Source organism: Haliotis asinina, chromosome 12 (genome assembly GCF_037392515.1).
Source record: "Haliotis asinina isolate JCU_RB_2024 chromosome 12, JCU_Hal_asi_v2, whole genome shotgun sequence".
Taxonomy (NCBI): Eukaryota; Metazoa; Mollusca; class Gastropoda; order Lepetellida; family Haliotidae; genus Haliotis; species Haliotis asinina.
In genome coordinates, this window is record NC_090291.1 from 28,165,648 (window position 1) to 28,185,066 (window position 19,419).

At 40.4% G+C, this 19,419-nt stretch overlaps 1 protein-coding gene across 1 annotated transcript in view; it reads left to right on the forward strand.

Annotated features, from left to right (window-relative positions):
- LOC137259022 (sodium-dependent dopamine transporter-like) overlaps positions 1 to 19,206 on the forward strand; it is a 61,894-nt gene extending 42,688 nt beyond the window's left edge. Inside the window, exons 7-15 of the mRNA XM_067796723.1 lie at positions 7,681 to 7,784; positions 8,972 to 9,096; positions 10,665 to 10,777; positions 11,940 to 12,077; positions 13,089 to 13,188; positions 13,710 to 13,810; positions 14,489 to 14,668; positions 15,477 to 15,551; positions 16,133 to 19,206. Of these exons, the coding sequence (XP_067652824.1) occupies positions 7,681 to 7,784; positions 8,972 to 9,096; positions 10,665 to 10,777; positions 11,940 to 12,077; positions 13,089 to 13,188; positions 13,710 to 13,810; positions 14,489 to 14,668; positions 15,477 to 15,551; positions 16,133 to 16,156 (960 nt within the window). The 3' untranslated portion in view covers positions 16,157 to 19,206. The remainder of the gene's footprint in view (positions 1 to 7,680; positions 7,785 to 8,971; positions 9,097 to 10,664; positions 10,778 to 11,939; positions 12,078 to 13,088; positions 13,189 to 13,709; positions 13,811 to 14,488; positions 14,669 to 15,476; positions 15,552 to 16,132) is intronic.
- The last annotated feature ends 213 nt before the right edge of the window (positions 19,207 to 19,419 follow it).

Here is a 19,419-nt window from a genome sequence, read left to right on the forward strand (position 1 = left end):
CATCTGATTTTATAACTGGATTATGATTCCTCGTTAGGTTAGGATATACATATTATATGAACGAGTATATATAAAATTATATCTTCTCCGCTTCAGATAATATGTTAAACACAAAGAAAATTGGCTATCCGTCCCGGAACTACATTCTTCCGTTAACTAGTTCAGAGGTCACAATACATTTAGTTGTTTGCAAGCATCACGTGGTGGCGGTGTAAATATAGGAAGAGGTTCTTAAGCAGGATTTTCAGAAGTCCTGCAAGAGAACAAAAGTTGAAACATCACGTTATGTCTGTTCTTATCGACACATCTACAGTTTGGCTATCGTGCTTTTGACACCGGGGATCCCTTGAATAACTCCTATTACCTATATTTAGTGCTATTTGTGCAAGAACATCGAATTTGTGAGTTATGCACACAAGTGAGTATGGAGTACTCAGAACACCCAGGACACTATTGTCCAAATTAATCTGACCCAGAAAAAAAGTACACGAAACAATCTGCCCAGATCAAATTTTATCAATGAGTATAAAGAAGTAGTTGCAGATTATAGATAACATTAATGTTGCAACGCCGAGACATGTGACTGAACTGACAGGGAAGTACATCCCACTGACAGACAAGCAAGTTGTTTAACTGTTGTGGAAAGCGTGGCTGATGATTACGACGTGAGAAAGGGCGAAACTCTATTCTGACTGTAAGACTAAATGCTTGACAGGCGGGATGCATGGGCAGATCCAGGAATTTTGAAAGGAGTGGGGGTGGTGGTTTCAGGGAGTTCAGTAACAAAATCATACAAAGCACATACTTCTGTTAGCCTTGACACCCATGGAGAATGGGTTTTCAACAACCCATGATTCTCGTAATACGCGAGTCCATTGTCAATTCCATGGCACTGAAACTAGTTTCTTACACTTCACGTTACAAGTCCCGCAACTCAGGACGTGTAATCACAAGGGCACTTTTCATTTTCTGTCACATGTTAACTGTCTCTCAAGCTGGAGAACACTTGGAGACTCCAATACTTCCCTTAATTCGATAACAGTTTCTTATGAAGGCCCCGAAGGGCACTGATACTGATTTATCCTCAATGTATATCTGGAAACTAGCACTATATAAGAAGCAAGTGAAAAGACCCAAAGTGTTGACGGTTCTACAAGTTCCATGTTTTGATGAGAACCCATTGTGTCTGTTTCCAGTAATTTTCCATGTTCATCCACGATGGACTGACGGTCGGTCATACTTCACAGCAGGTTGCTGATGACGGGTATCGTTATCCCCCTGACGTATGGTCACTTGGAACGCAGTAATGACGCTGGCAGTACGCTCATCTACAATAGGGTTGTATAAGCTGTACAGTTGGTCACTTAACTAGTGCACGCTTTTACAACAATTTACTTGAGTGTGCAATAGATAAAATGTCCAGCCTGATCCAAAACCATTTTCGAAGATATACTGAAATACCCATCATTAGGTTTTACATCATGGAGTGGGTTTGTATTTACGCTACGTTTACAATATTCCAGCAATATCACTGTGGGGTACACCGAAAATGGGCTTCACAAATTCCACCCATGTGGGTTATCGAACCAGGGTCTTTAGCGGGACGAATGGCGTTTAGTACGAGTACAAACCTCCTGATCCATATGAACATATAGACTTAATGACCTCCTCCACGACAGTATTGTGGCACCATGTCAATATTTCAATAATTTCGTTTCACCCAGCAACTTGTTTCTGACTGTAACCACGTGTTAACCTGTTGAAGCAGACAATAACATACGTGCCATCTAGTCGGATTGCAAACCTTCAAGGGGTCGGAACTGAACGCAGTGTAACAGCGTTGACACCTATATTTCAGTCCGTTTATATATATTCCTTCCTTTGTATGTTTATCGCCAAGATGTGCCTTCAAGGCGTGTGTTACGGAATCGGAGTTGAAACATAGAACTCGCCTGATGAGTCACTCGTGCACATATTCTATGCATATTTCCTAAAACTGATTCAGTTTACTTAAAGAATGAATCTGGTCGGAATCTACTTTCACCATATTTTTATAGAGAGCGAGTAAGCAGCATGCCTGAACGTTTTCCAGTCTGAAATCAACTTCTCTGGCAGTAAAGTCGGTACTGATCCAGGTCCTAGACGTCCACTACATCAGGGAAACCCACACACGAGGTTTCGGTGCTGACACACCTAGATTTATAAGAATTCAAATCCGGGAACCTAGATCCATATATCTTTATATTGTCTAACCAATGCTTGTAAAGATGGATTTCTTTAACAGTGGGTGATGACGGTGAATCTAGTCCACCGAAAGAGGATATTGTCTAAGACAACTACAACACGGCACTAATAAACTGTCCAAAGAAAGGACTGTAGACACGGTTCTCTGAAACCTGTTCGGATGATTTGCTCATAGAACAATGCCGTGTTTATATACGCCCACGCATTAATTACCCACCATACAGGTTTCAAAATAAAATGTGATGCTACAGAAATGTTAGGATACAGTCATCAATTTGACCAACCTATAGTTGAAAAGGCTTTATCTATTGATATTTTTATAAATACCATAACCATTTCTATTCTTTATGAAATAATATTTTGATGAAAATGTGATGGGACTAACTATTTACCCAAAATAAATATTCCTCACCTGCTGACGCTACACAATCAAATTAGGTTTTGACCAAAAATAACAATTCTATTGCATACCAAAATGGCATTTACTCATCAAGTAAGCTTTAAGTACGCATAATCAGGATGAACGCGAATGTCCTGGAATCAGGACTTTTTTCAAGTATTCAGATTGCTAGTTGACAAAAACTGAACACGTACACATTAATAAGCTTTTGGAATTCACAATAAATACCGAATTCATACGGCCACATAGCAATCAAATATTACATTCACCTTCCAAACTAACTTGTTCTAGGACAGAAAAACTGTTTCAAATATAGACAATTACCCTAATTAACGTACGTGGCAATTTCAATGAAGTATTTTTATTATAAATGTTAAATACTTGTGTTATAAACGTTATTTTTTCTAAACATTTTTTTGGGAAAGAATTTCATTTCAGACGAAAATATTTGGTAAAAATACAGGGTGATGCTTATTTTATGTGACTATGTATATGTGTGTGTGTGTGTGTGTGTGTGTGTGTGTGTGTGTGTGTGTGTGTGCGTGTGTTGATCTATTACTACATGATCTCTTGCATATGTCTGAACACAACGTAGCCCAGAATCATGTTAGAATAACCCATGTTTATATTTTTATTGTTGTGGTAAAAGGTGTCATATTTATGTTTTGCACCTCCTTGGTTGTGTTCAGTCTAAGTAACTTTTAGAGAAAGATGTTAACATCTATCTTTCACGTGAACGCTTTCCTTTGCTCAATATTGTCTATCAGCTGTTATTATCCAAAAACATAAATGTTATAAATTGTCAAGAAAAATGTGCATTACTTGCCATGAAAAAAAGAAATAATCAGTTGCAACTACAAACACGAATAAGCATGGCATTATCTATATATGTTGCATACATGTTGTTCTACTTGTAATGGAACGGTACGTACCCCTCTACTGTAACAAACTCTCTGTGGCTCTGTGTTTTCAGATTTTGAAAAGAAAAGGTCAGTGAAACTCTAAAAAGACAACGTGATATCACCTTTACTTTATCTATTCTTTAATACAACAGTCATTAAACAAAAGTCCCATTCTACCTACCGTGTATATCAATGAAAACATGTCTGTGACTATGGAATTATTTATTGCAGCAAAATGAACATAGTTGGACTGTTATATTTCACTTCCCATTTTCCCCGGCTCCATAAAGCAAACATATAATTTCTTGGATGAGAATTTAGAAGTTGAGGTGACGAAGAATGATGATTTTATGGATATGCAACTTCTTTACTATGTGAAAGGCAACGTTTCGACATGGATTTCATTGTCGTTGCCATGCAAGTGAGGACAACGACATATGTCGAAACGTCGCCTTTAACAAAATGAAGAAGCTGTATCCATAAAATCATTCAGCATAAATATCATAGTTTGTGTTATTAACAACTTCCACAACGCAAAAACAACCAGACAATCGTGCCCCAGTTGTTTATGTACTAAACATGCTTTGCTATGTGTATTGATTCCCGTGTCCAAAAGTCATTACTGAACGTACCATGATTTACATGAATGTACCATTGGATTCCGCCTTGTTCTCTGACCTACCTGGCACGAGGAACAACTGTGTTAGAATCATTTCAAGTAACTCTTGACTGTATATACACAATGACCTCACATTATCACCTGAGTTCTTTCTCATTGAATTTCACATCATTTCTCGGCTACTTTCTCATTACATCCACGGTATTTCTCACGTCAAGCTCGGGTGAAGGATTACTGTGTCTGTAGTGAACATACGTCGATCTCTCCCGTTCCCTGGCCTGCACGAATATATGAACTCAAAAGGTTTAAATGTATTGACGTCTTTTGAAAATAATAACTGTGGACCTAGGCTGTCGTAAAGTGGAACAATCCACAACAACATATAATGTGACTGGTGCTGTAGAGTCTGTTGTCTATGTGCAGGGATTTCAGCAGTCCAGTCTATCCTCATGGAGGAGTTCAAGGTCATGTCATTTTATTGTCCCTGGCTCCTATGTCGTCACTGGACTCCCGGGAGCACCTTCTCCACCAGAGAGGCCATCTGATCGTAGTCTACCCCTGACACACACAGATTGTACTTCACCCCCAGATCACGACACTCCAAGGAGAGTGTTGGAGTGCCACCACCTTCCCCTTTGCTCCCCTGGTCCCTGTGATCTATCTGCCCTCCTTGATCAACCTGGTCCACTTGATCCTCCTGGTCCACCCGGCGTCCATCCTCACAGAGATCCTCGCCCTTAAAGCGACTTCCGCTTGTGCACATCAGATGGGATATGTCTTTTGTGACTGTCTCGCTCATTTGTCAAGCGACGAAGAAATGCCCATTCCTACACGAACACAAAGCCGCCAGCCTCTTTTTTCTGCAGTAGCCACTGCCTCACTTCATCTGGAACAGTGAAGGAGGTTCAGTAAGTGATGCTGTGTCAAACCTATGGTCAAATATGACCCCGACTTGTTGCTTACAATGAGATCATGCCTCACGGCCAGTCTAGGTTAACAGTTGTAACCAACGGAATGTCAAAGCTGCCTTTGTCTTCAAGCAGACATTGTGTGTAGAGAGGACATCACCATTGTAATGTTCGGCAATAGAGGGAAACCCAATATTTTCTCACTGCAACAAAAACACACATCCAGGGGAAATGGTAGCATATGCATTGAAAACAAATATGAAGACACTTGATGACCAGTGGAACCAGACACTTGACGACATCTGCCACGTAAACTGTGCTCCATGCGACAACGGCGACTACTGCCGCGTCTGCCCTCAAAAACCGACTCAGTAACAGAGAACTGAAAAGCGCCATTCATAACACAGCAACCATAAGGTTATTGAAACGTTTGAGAGGGCAACTGTATTATGAATGCATGGCGTATTTATATTCTATATATGTAGCTGTGTTAACAATCTTTCCCAGCAGACTAATGCCATAACAATACATGCATATGCACAGACATACAAATTAACACACACAGACAGCTAAAACCAAGATGACTCACTGTGTCAAGTGGAGTCATGATTGAATGCACAGAGAATATACTTACTTTCCTAAGGCAGGTTGAATCAAATGCGCTATGCCACTATTATAGTTATTGCACAAAGTTAGTACTGGGCAGATGATTATTGACATGCCATCTTGGAACGACATGGACACATGTTAATCGTTTAATTGTCTGTACAACAAACCTTTCCTTGTGTGGTCCGTTTTCTGTTCACAACTGCGTAATAATGAGTCAGTCATGGCGGAACTGTATGAAGCAGACAATGGAAAATGACGCCATGCTTACCCCATGTAAAGTATGTTGTCCACGTTTGATTGGTTGTCTGTTGAGTTGCAACAGGGGATAACAAGAACACGATCATGATATGACCTGTTGCACACCTGGATTAAGCTTGGTCTATCACCCTCTGCCACTTGCCATTGTATCACCAGTGACTGACTAGGTCAAGGCCACTTGCAGTTTTATCGATTTCAGTAGGTGATTTAAACCCCTCCCTGCACTGCAGGTTTTGCACAGACCAGCCCAACCGGGTGTAAAGTAGCATGATGTGATTAAAGGAGAACTATTTCAAAGGTTTCTCTAGGCTAAGTCTTAGCTTAGTCTCTCAATATGTTTGTTACAATAACGATACATACAAATAATTCCCTTTAAATTGAAAAAGGCACCGTGGAGGAATGGGAGATTCAGAACCTGGGGAAATCTAGATTTGCTTTATTTAGGCTTTGGTGTTGTAGAAAGGTCTGGACAGAAGGTGGAATAATGTGGTTTAGGGACTGTGAGCCAGACTGGGTCGTGGTGACCTGAGAATGAATTCGATCCCAACTGCATGCACCAGCGGCGTCAAGAGATAAGCTCAACTTCCTGTGTTTACGAAATATGATCGTATGGCTGACTTTGCATAATGAAATATGCTCTTGGACATCCAAAGGGGTGCATAGAACGCCTACTGCTAAATACCTGAATTTCAGCACAGTGTGTGTGTGTGTGCGCGTGCGTGCGTGTTGATCGATGTTTGGCTGTGTAGAGCCTGAATCAATGGCCCCCCTCTCCAAACTATGGCTGTTATGTCGCTGAGGTGACTCACTCACTCTCTACACGATAGATGTGGAGTGAGTATTGTTTTACGCCATGGTGATCACTATTATACCTATATCAGCTAGTAACACTGAAATTGCAGTGACCGAATGCATCAGCAACAATCCACGTCTTCAAAACGATGTGCCAACCCTTTATAAAGGTATGTATGTGGACTGCACAGTCGTCTAGAAATATGACTCTTTTAATTCGTGATTTGAAAACAATGTTGACTCACTAATTCTCACTGAATCATGGCTGAAAGAAGAGGATGATGCAGTTAAGATCAGGGAACTGGTACCTAACAACTACAAATTCTTTCACGCTCCTAGGAAACTTGTGACATGTGGTGGCGTTGCGGCTTTGTTTCGTAATTCATGAAACGTTAGACTTTTAACTGCTTGTACGGGATCCTGATCTCCCTGACTTAGTCAAAATACTATATACAACAGTTTTCTAAAACGTCATAATTCGCTGTTAAGGTTACCTCCCTTAAGCATGCCAGAATCCTGTGATAGTTTGTTCCGATTCACCTTGATTAGTAACCCTGGTTTGTCCGTGCTTATGCGTTTCACAAAGTGACACATATGTTTGAGCTTTTCTGTAAACTTGACACGCTGGTATATACTTGACGTCATCAAAGCGGCGTTGAACCCATCTCACTCGCTCACTATATACCCTTTAAGATCCGGCTTAGAACTGATCTTCAGGGGCCCATGCTGGTCCTACGAGGCGACTAATGGGATCAGAATTTAGACTCGCCGACTTGGATGACACATGTCATTGTATCCCAAATGCGTAGATTGATGTTCATGTTGTTGACCACTGGATTGTGTGGTCCAGAGTAGATATACAGACCGCCGTCATATAGCTGGAATATTACTGAGTGCGGGATAAAACTAAACTTACTCACTCACTCATGAGGGATTAATATGTTCCAGGTGTGGATTGATGCTGCAGTGCAGATCTTCTTCTCCGTGGGAGCCGGGTTCGGAACACACATCGCCTACTCCAGTTACAACAAATTTAACAACAACTGTTATCGGTAAGGTTTTCTCTTCCCAAGGTCATCTTAACACTCGTGAAGGTGAACATACTGGGTCCTCTTTTTTCATCAGCGTAGACAATGTGTGGATGTTTATCGTGTGACTTACTTACATGCCTGTGATTGAAACACATAGCACTCAATCTGTAACTGCAGGTACACAATCTTCATGGTGAACGCAATTTTCACGAGATTACTTACATTACAATATGGTCCAGAGCGTTTTGTTTTTTGTCGTAAGGTGTTACTAAGGGAACAAAAGAAAGTATTCAGAAATGCTTATGAAAATTGGCAGAGGCGGTGTTACGTTTGGTTATATCTATTAACTCATTCCTGCAAACTTAGTGAAAGGAAATTTCTTGTTGGGTGTTTTGCATAAATATATACAATGCCTGGATGAAAAAGGAAGTTGAAACCACCTGATCCCTAACATGTTTATAATTTTATGAGTATCTGCAGAAACAAAGCAATTGTAATCATTTTCTTAGATAGTATATGCCTAACAACAGTGTATTATGCGTGTTATGTATTTATTGTTTATAGTTTTAATCAGTTTGTATTCAAATAATATGTATACCATGTAAATATGTATGAGTCTCGGTAAAAGAATCTTGTAGTGAGCATTGATCGTTGTAGTTGGGATTCGATGACATGTGTCAACCAAGCCAGCGAGTGTGACCACCCCATTCCGTCAGTCGCCTCGTACGAAAAGCATGGTCGCTGAAGACCAAGTCTAACAATAATTATCTTGGTGCTGGATCCAGGGTATTAATCTGAGGAAAGAGATATGAACTCCTGTATTTGTGACTGAATAATATGTTTGACGCCGCACACAGCCATATGCAAGATATTACTTGAGTGACTTGCACCTCCCTTAGTGAAAAAAGCACGAGCTTACACGATTGTTGCTAAAAAGGCTGGGCAAACCCTCAGCACTATCAAAATATGAAGTTTTGACTTACACGGAATAATGGCTTGCTACGCGACTGTCTTGCACTTACAGTCAGTGATTGTTAGCACTAACTGAAGATGACTCAAAGGCAAGTCACATATTGTGACCGCCCAGCCCTGAAGAAGTGATATGTTTCACAGGGATGTTCTTGTTGTAGCGTCATCTCGCGATGCCGTTGTTATGCTGTCGACAAACAATACACAGGGACTTACAATGCACCTTCGTTTTTTTCCAGCGACTGTCTGATCACTGTGGCCGTCAACAGTTTCACCAGCCTCTTCTCCGGCTTCGTCATTTTCTCCTACCTCGGCTACATGTCATTGAGGACTCAAAAGGACATCTCCGAGGTAGCGACTGAAGGTAGGGCATTATCTCAGCGTATCAGATGAGATGTTATCTGAATGTTTAATCTCTGACGTCACTCTGTTGTCTTGACATGCACCCATTACACATACTAATGGATAGCTGATGGCAATTTACGTATATCTTCTGTCAACACAACTAATGTAATTTTATTCTAGGGAAATCATTGTTTTGCGATTTTCCCCAAAACGTTAGGTAACGGAAGTGGAACATCGCTCTAGCATATGAGGACGTGCAATAGGGGTCCTCGGCTGCACCTTGTGAAAATTACCATTGAATACATAAAGGCTCTGTATATATGACTGTATATTGCATCATTTTACTTGAAACGATGTTCATGTTTACGTAATTAGACAACTAAACTAGCGGCCAAAAGAAACGCCACCAAAATAAAAATGACTGTAAATTGTCAAAATAATTGTCAGTCTCTTTGTAAATAGTTAAAAGAACATCTCTCGAACACAACGTGTCTATTCCCAATGAATACTTGCACTTCCATTTCGTATTTTGTGAGAAAAAACGAAATTACACGAACAAAACTGTGCAGAATGTCATCCGTATCACATTAGGGTACACAAGCTAACCAGGTTTATTCTCTTACATCATGTTAATCGATTGAAAGCCAGGAGCAAGCGTCGTTTAACAGCACAGCTGAGGGAGAGAGCAATCGGTATGTTACAGATGGAACAGTTACAAAAGCATGTGTCTAGAACCATTGGATGTTGCAAGTTCACAATCGGAAGACTGGTGACTTGTCTACGACAGAATGTCAGTACTGCAGACAGGCCAGAGAGTGATAGACTGAAGGTCACTACCCGAAAAGAAGGCCAGTATTTACGGCTCTTTCACCTGAGGAACCGATTCGTCAATCGTGACGTCATCAAGTGCCATCCAGTTAGCGGACAGTGACCAGACGACTCCGCATTCATGGTCCTTGTGGCGATTGACCTTTCAAGGGCATACGTTGACGTGCCAACACCGACGTGCCAGACTGAGATGGCACAGGACTGTGCCTCACTGGCAGCAGAGAAACTGACGAAGAGTTACCTTTGGTGACGACAGTAAGTTCCAGCTCTTCAAGATCTGTCGCCAAATGGGCACCTTTTGGAATAACTGGGACGTCGTATTCGGAAACACCAAAATCGGCCATTGGCGAGGAACGCTTTGGCAGATCCCAGTTGATCCTGCACTGGTGATCGAATACTGGATAATGCACCCCAGTGTCATTCATGTGATTTTAGATCACGAGCTGCGTCGTTTCTCTTCTTCAGTTAAATACTGTTGCTGAATGATTGATTTTTGCAATAAAACATTAAATGTTACCGTATTTAGCTTAAGTTTCGTTTTAGACCAGGAAAAATGTTTGGTGGCGTCTCTTTTGGACGCTAGTTTAAATGATGGGAAAAACTAAAAACACAGGTCTACAGATTTTGTTCTATGTTATACTAGCCCAGTCACTTCGCACTGATAATGAGTAATGAAATACTGGTTTAGCTCATGCTAGATTGCCTTGTCCAGACTAAAACTGAACTTACTCATTCACTGGTATTGTCTATTACTGCCAGGTCCTGGCCTTGTGTTCATCGTCTATCCGGAGGCTATAGCCACACTGACGGGGTCCACCGGCTGGGCCATCATCTTCTTCTTCATGCTGCTTACTCTCGGCGTGGACAGTGCGGTGAGGACACGTCTTCATCGTCACACTAGACATGGACTTCGTACTGATTCCGTGGGAGGTCCCAGGAACAGCCGATTTAGATCGGATGTTTCCTTGTGACCTGGTTCATCTGGATCGGTGTTCATACTTTCAACCACTTGATTGCTTTACCTGGCTAGATGATTTATGGCTGCAATATTGCTGAATTATCCATAAACAACATTTTGGCCTCTCTTGATTTTGCAACCAGTGTCTCCTCGAGGACATTCGGTATTCACATGCTATGCAACAGAAACCTTCTCATCAAAATATACATGCCTTTTTGCAGTGTTCCATTAAAGGTATATGAAATATATCCTGCCGTCCAAACATCCTACTCATCATAAACATTTTATTCAACATAAATAGTATAAGTAACATAAACATTCTGTTCAACACAAACACAATGCTCAGTGTAAACAGTGTATATAACAAAGTCATTCTATTCAACACTGTGTTCAGTGTCAACAATACATCTAACAAAATCTCTTCAGGAACCCATGCTTGCTATAAAAGGCGACTAGGCTTGTCGTAAGAGCCGACTAACAGGATTGGGTGGTCAGACTAGCTGACTTGGTTGACTCATGTCATAGGTTCCCAATTTCGCAGATGGATGCTCATGTTGTTGATCACTGGATTGTGTGGTCCAGACTCGATTATTTACAGACCCCCAACCTATAGCTGTAACGGTGCTGAGTGCGGCTTAAAACTTAACTCACTCACACAAACGCGTCATGTTTTAGTGTTGTACAACCAGTCTGACAGATTGTTTAATGGAATTGATTTGATATGACATGTACACAGTTTTCTTTATTAATATTTTTTAAAAACTCTCAGGCACAAACGGAAATATAGTTTACGATATACGACACATATCGCATTTATTGCTTGTTTTTGTTTGTTTTTTCTGTTTTTTTGGTCTATTTTATGGAGAGAAAAAACACATAATTATAATGTACAATTAGTGAGTATATCTGTTGTATAGCTGTAGCTGTGCTCTTCTGTGTAGCAATATATCTGTTTTTGACATAAGAGTATGACACTCCAAGGTAACTCAGCAGGTAAGGCAGATACCAGTTTGACAGGTTATCGTGATGTTACTGAGGGGGCCCCATGACAGACGTATTGTCATCTTATGTTTCAGTTCGGGGGTCTGGAGTCTCCGCTGACGGGGCTGAGGGACGAGTTACGTCACCTGATCAAGTACAAATACTTCCGGGAACTCCTAACCCTGGGCGTGGTGGGGTCAGCCTTCATGTTCGCACTGCCCTGTTTAACAGAGGTCAGTACATTCTGACCTACAAGTATTTCTGCGTGGGTTTGTTTCTTGTTTTCACGCCGCATGTGGCAATACTAAGATACGCGGCTGTAAACAATCTGGGCCGGACAAACTAGTGATGATCTTATGCACAGCGGTCGGTTCCTTCGTGGCTGGATGACTCACAATTAACAAAGTCCCAAAGCCTGGCCACCTGGTGCAGTTTGTGGTCTCCTCCGACCAGCATGGGTGGCTGGTGACTGATTCTCACCCGTACTCAACAATAGGTCTGTCGGTATGGGTTTAGACCTCCATTGTCTCCATATAGTCTCACTGTCCCTGAGCGCCGCCCTCTTGGTTTAGTGGTTAGAGCGTCCGTCCGGAGAGCAGAAGGTCCGGGTTCGGTTTAGCTAAAGTATGCTAAAACCCTAAACAAATCATGGCTAATTCTCCCACCTCACAACCCTCGTTTTCAGTGGGATTAGTGGTTACTATGACAATTGTACATATCGAGAGAATAAGGGACAGTCTAACGTCCATGCAACATCATCGATGCTGAAGGTCCTCCAACATCATGAACAATTGTTCCCATCAAACCATTCAAACATTTAGGACAAATTGTTATGGATAACAACTTTATTGCGTGATTGCGACGTTTCGACACAGATTCTTCTACCGTTGTCAAGCAGGAATGAATTGTCAAGCAGGAATCATCATTCCTGCTTGACAACGGTACAAGAGTCTGTATCGAAACGTGGCAATAAAGAAGTTGTTATCCATAACAATTTGTCCTATTTGTACACCTCAGCTTCTAAAATGCCACTCAAACAAGTCATTCAAACATTGCTATTGAAGCTACAAACGAATAGTGGGGCGGTGGGGTAGCCTAGTGGTTAAGCGTTCGCTGACCACGCCGAGTACCCGGGTTCGATTCCACACATGGGTACAATGTTGCTAACTCAATCACAAATGCACTGTACATATGACTTCTCTAGCATGGATGTTTGCAGTATTAATGTTGACTGTTTTGTCCAGGGAGGAATGTACGTGTTCACGATGTTGGATCGCTTTGCGGCCGGGACTTCTATTGTGTTTACAGTACTGTGCCAGGTGATAGCCGTCTCTTGGTTCTACGGTAGGTACAAGCCTGTCTCATACACAAATATACATTTTCCTTTCCTTTGTACAGTCAAGTCCCGTGAATCCGTCAGTGCCCATTGCACAGTAAATGTTCTCATTGTTTAGGGTGTCGGATTATCGAATTCTTAGTGTAGATTACGTTCATGGTCAAAAAAACAGGACAATCATTATTCATATCAAATACAGATCACACCTTTTGCAGCTAAATGATACGCATGTCGGGATATTTGTGTGCTCGAAAGCAGATGTATATGGATAGGCCGATCTTTTCAATATGAAACCTTCATGATGTTTCATCAGTTCTACGGTATCCCCACGTCATTTTAACAGATGTCAAATGTGCAATATTTCTTTTCCTTTGTATATGCAGATGCCGATCCTTTCAATATGAAAACTACGCGGTATTTTATCAGTAACTCAAAACTATAGCTATTTAGACAGTTAGTGTTACAGTTAGAACTGTAATCTGGGCTGTCCTCCTGAGTATGATATCTAACGGTTACCTCTGACATACAGGCATGAAGCAGTTCTGTGACGACATAGAGTCAATGACGGGGAGCAGGCCAAACCTGTACTGGAGAATCTGTTGGAAGTTCATCAGCCCAGTTCTACTCCTGGTAAGTATAGTGTCATTCTATCTCATAGAACTTATTAAAACTGGGTGCTACTGATAAACTAAAATCGTTGTGTTTAGCATCAGCGCGGAACACCCTTCCAGAACTAATCAGAAGATCTCCAGAACTGATGCCTGTCAGAAGTCATCTCAAGACCTATTTCTTTCAAAAGCTCTTAACTCTTTCTATGTGACTTTGCGCTTCAGGCATGCATCAAGCATAGACTAACGAGTAATACATGTGTCCTGTGATTATTTTTATGCGTTATGCAAAGTCTAGATACTTACCTCTTGTTCATAGTTCAAATGTGTGGAAGTAGACTAGGTATATATCCAGTTTCCAGAGACGTACTGTTTCTGCCTAGCTCTGCTCCTTGTGAGTAGTTTTCCCACAACCTCTAGAAACTTAGTTATTTAGCAATGATCTTAAGTTCTCAGTCATTGTCCGTTCATGCTGCTGCCCAATGCACTTAACTGCCTAATCTCTAGATCTAGAATCCACAACTGTTACTCTACTATATATATGCCCGATATACAGAAACACAGGACCTGGAAAACAGAAATGGAAAAACAGAATATAGAAAGATAGAATGTCTGGAACTGCTTTGGAACTTCAGCATTTCTGCTGATATAGTTTGTAGTTGAATGCAAAATTTTAACAACACATTTTGTTGGTATCCAGATAATAGTGATATCGAGTTTCGCCTCCTACACCCCCCTGGAGTACGTGACAGCCACCGGCCGCTACGTGTACCCGGAGTATGCTAATGTCATCGGGTGGTTGATAGCCCTGTCCTCTATGTGTATGATACCCGGTTATGCCATCTACAAGCTGGCCATTACCAAGGGAACACTGAAGGAGGTACTGATGAAGCCGTTACTCTTCACATAGACAGTTGGTTAGGAGGGGTGAATGAACTGGGATGGATTATTATACTTACAGTTGATTAGCAGGGGTGGATAAATGTATTTACATGAGCTTACCAGGGTCCTTACCAGGGTCCTTGAATGTACTGACGATTATTGGATGAATATACTTACTATAGGTTGGCTGGGGTGGATGAATATACTTACATTAGCTTAACAGGGTCCTTGAATGTACTGACGATTATTGGATGAAGTTACTAGGTTAGCTGGGGTGGATAAATATACTTACATTAGCTTAACAGGGTCCTTGAATGTACTGACGATTATTGGATGAATATACTTACTATAGTTTAGCTTGGGTGGATGAATATACTTACTATAGGTTAGCTTGGGTGGATGAAAATACTTACTATAGGTTAGCTGGGGTGGATGAATATACTTACTATAGGTTAGCTGGGGTGGATGAATATACTTACTATAGGTTAGCTGGGGTGGATGAATATACTTACTATAAGTTAGCTGGGGTGGATCACATATAATCGGTTAGGTCTGGGTCTGGTGAATATACTTTGATATTTGGTTTGCTTTCGTGGAATAAACTACTAATTGTGGTCAACCTTCCTATGCCGAATTCTGTATGTTGATTTGCGATGGTCGTTGGCGACGTCTGCTGTGTAAATCTGGGTTTAGAATTTTTTTCCGTAGATGGGTTTCGAAGCAAAGAAAATACTTTGTTAGTGCATAGTGCTTTTAAGTACTTTTTAGACTAACGTGTACTTTCAGTGATAGTTTCTGTTTTACAGCGGTTTGCCCTGTGTATATCGCCTGAAAGCGAACATGAGCAAATACTTCAGAAAAAGCAAGTCAAGCGGTTCCAGGTGAGTGAAGAGTAGACACTGAGGAACTACCTAGGACATACTTGAGTACACATACTTCTAAAGTGTTTTCCTAACCTTCCATTTATTTATACGTGATATGACTTACGTCAGAGTAAATATAAAATTAAAAGGAGAATGGGCTATGAGTAATCAAACAATTCTGCCAAGGTATATATTGCAGTACAGCCTCCGGATGAAAACTGATGCTAGTATATTATTTTACAAAATCTGTAAATGCAGAAATCCAACCAGGTTCCTCAGAACGAATGTAGTCCTGATTCACAGTAAAGTACTGTTTGGTAGAACGCACCTATGATCCTTTAATGTGGAAATTGGTCAATCAAGAGGATTTCTCATTTCAATTTTCAACACATCCAGGGAACATGTTTACTGAATGTTGTTTTTTTTTTAATTTCAGTTGTTGACATCAGTTGATTCCCTTAAAACGCTGGTCGTTTAGAATATGGGGATTGCAAACTAGCAGGGTCGTGATAAACATGATTTCACTTTACCCAGTGTCAATAGGTGACCATGGACATAATCTTTGTTTCATTGTAACTAATACTGAATGCTTTCTTCAGAAGGAACACTGGCTGTCCGTATGAAGACGGGAGACTTCACTCGAGACGCCATTCTTCAGGAGGGACCACATGACAGTGATAGTAACTGTAGAAGAGTACCTGAAAAGTACTATGTCGCTCATGGACATGCCATTTAACTTAAAACCAAGATGATATAACGTGATGGACGACGCACCGCATGTACAGGTCTTTGATGCACAGGCCAGATGTGGACTACAGTCATGGATTAGAATCCTAGATGAATATTACTACGTGGATAAAGTCTAGACTGTAGGATGGTAGCAAATCTGTTGAATAGAACTGAAGATGAAACCACATACATAATTTGTTGTGATGTGCATTTCCCTTCCTTCAAGCGTTTTCACCCATTTGGCTTGCCCCGAACGTTTTTACTTCAGACGGCATCAATATTTGTACTCTCTTGTACTGACTATACAATCAGTTGGCAGTTGCCCTTATGCATATATGAAAATAATACCATGCATTAACCGTAAATAACGTTCGATTTTGCACGAACTATATGCAGAGGGATACGATATACGATTTGCACTGAAAGCAATGTAATGTAATTCCGCTGCTGTCGGTAGTACCTCGTTAACGGAATAAGCCGAGAGAGCTCGAGTATTAAAGTACTGTGTTGGGACACATCCCTATCGGAGCAACATAATGCTGTGAATGCCTAATGATATTTATAATATGTAGTTCTGGGTTTTGAACATACAGTCTTCATAGGTTCATTACACCGTGGAGTCGGGTGATATTTCGGAATAATGTCCTACATCCCATGGCCCAGTAATCTTGCAGTGTTGTGATGTCGTGGTGTGAAGTGGATGTAGATGATGACGCGCATGTTAACGGGTGAACAGTATTCCATTGGATGTGCGTATCTCTGAGGTAAAGACAGAAAGATACGTTGATGTTCCCTTTATTCTCTCGTGACCCGTGAACAAGTTATAATGGTAACTTAAGAATCACCGCTGTTATATGATTTGTGTAAGATATTAACAAGATATGTTAACATCAGACACAACGCTATTTATGTGATTAGAGTAAGTTAATAACAAGATATATGTTAACATCAGACTCAACGGTGTGTGATTTGTGGAAGGTAATAACATCATATGTTAACTTAGGAATTACCGCTGTTACGTGTGATTAGAGTAAGGTAATAACAACATGTGTAACTTGGGAATTACCGCCGTTATTTGTTATATGTGATTAGAGTAAGCTTTAAGGTAATAACAACATGAGTTAACATGGAAATTACCGCTGTTATAACTTGGGAATTACCGCTGTTATATGTGATTAGAGTAAGGTAATAACAACATGTGTAACTCGGGAGTACCTCTATTATATGTGATTTGAGTAAGGTAATAACGGCATGTGTTAACTTGGGAATTACCGCTGTTACATGTGATTAGAGCATGGATTAATTTGAGAACCAGCATTGCTATACGTGATTAGAGTAAGAATTAATTTGGCTTTGACATCGGATAGATATTACTTATGTAAGATATTTCAACGTGGTTTACAGTGGGTTTACACGAATTGTGTGAGGTGCATTTTGCATAGGTGTAACCACAAGGTGTAATTCTTATAGTGTTATTGCATACTAAAATGATATCGATAATTAACAGTAGTGGGATAAACAATATCTTAATATTCAAGAACAGACTCGTGGTTAGTAAACAGTGAGGTAAATACCCACAGAGCAGGTAGGAATGTCAGGTTACACTAATATCTTAATGTCTTGCTTGGTGGGGTAAGCATACTAGTTTTATGTTCATATCTGTGATAGTCTAGTATTTTCACTGTCCATTGTTGACAGCTTTTACTCTTCAAGATGTTTTAAGTTTATCAGGTGAATTGTTCTCGTCACGATATGGCTGCAATATTGCCGATGTGACAATAAATGTTAACTCACTCACTCACTTGGTGGAGGAAGAGCTCTCCGTGAGAAGCTCTGTTCACGAATTATCAGAAATACCGGCCTATTTGGATATTAAATAACGTTGGGAATGAGCTGGGTAGATTAACTAAAGTTGCATTAATTCGATATGACGAATCTGGTCAAAACATGGGATGTTTCTTACAGGTTTTACATCATTATCTTAACCTACTGATCTAACAAACATCTTGAATAACCCTTATTGTCTAAAGGTTATCACATTGTGATATTGTTATACTTCGTTTCAATGAAAATGTTGTTGTGAGCAATGTCATGTGTAATTAGCAGAAAACAGCGTAGATCTGAATACCTTTCATAATTACATGTACGTTTGTAATTTTCATACATTTGACCAAAATGTGTACACTCGTTGTTGCACTGACTTTTCACTGGATTGTTACAGTGGTAGTAGAGTGTGTCCTGAGATTTACGAAGCGCAAATATTACATCGTCACCACTAAAACCATTTTTTAACAAAAATATGACAGAGCATATTTAAAATTCAGCCAGCGTTAATTGACTATTATGACAGACCTGTATCAAAATGTAGCAATCGAAATCTCATTCATGATATTTTGTATTGTTCGACGGCGATAATTATTTAACTGCCCTTCCAAGTGCACCCTTGCTTGTCTGCATCTTCCGGGTGTTCTTGAACCAGTTTTTAGTGATTACTGGGTATTTTAGAGTGGTATCTAAATTTTATTATGAATATCATAGTATTTCTAATATCAAGCATTTCTAAAGGTCAGGTTCTATGAAAATAAATGGGCGGTGCTTGATATTTTCAGGTGTAATTAATCGTAGATGTAGAATACAATTTAGTAAATGTTGTTCGATTCTCGTTGTTTCAGTTTGAGTCTATTGAGAGCTCTGATTTAATTGTAGGATTTCGACGTAACGTATCATTGTCTAGGAAGAGGGTGGGTTGGGTGTCTTTTCTTTCCAGGGAGCTTCAGTTATCACATGAATACCATAGCATGTACTCTTAGAATTTAGATGCCTGTACATTTTAGGACACAATAATAACGCCCGATTGTGTTCTTTGGAAAGACGGTTGTGTTGGTACAAAGTGATGTGTGGGTATTTTGTATAGTAGTTAATAATAAATACGAAAGTAGTAAAATTTGGTCAGTTCGTGTCTTGATTTTGACAAGGCTACATAAACTAGGGGCATCACGAAATGACAACCTAGGTGAACATTCGTTACTATTTTTAGCGCTCACGGAGATCAGGTCTGGAATGAGCCAACGCTCATCTTTCATTTCTTCAAAAACCACCAAGACCAAAATGTTAAACTTCTGTTTCCTCACCTGACTGATCTACGCGGGATTGTCCA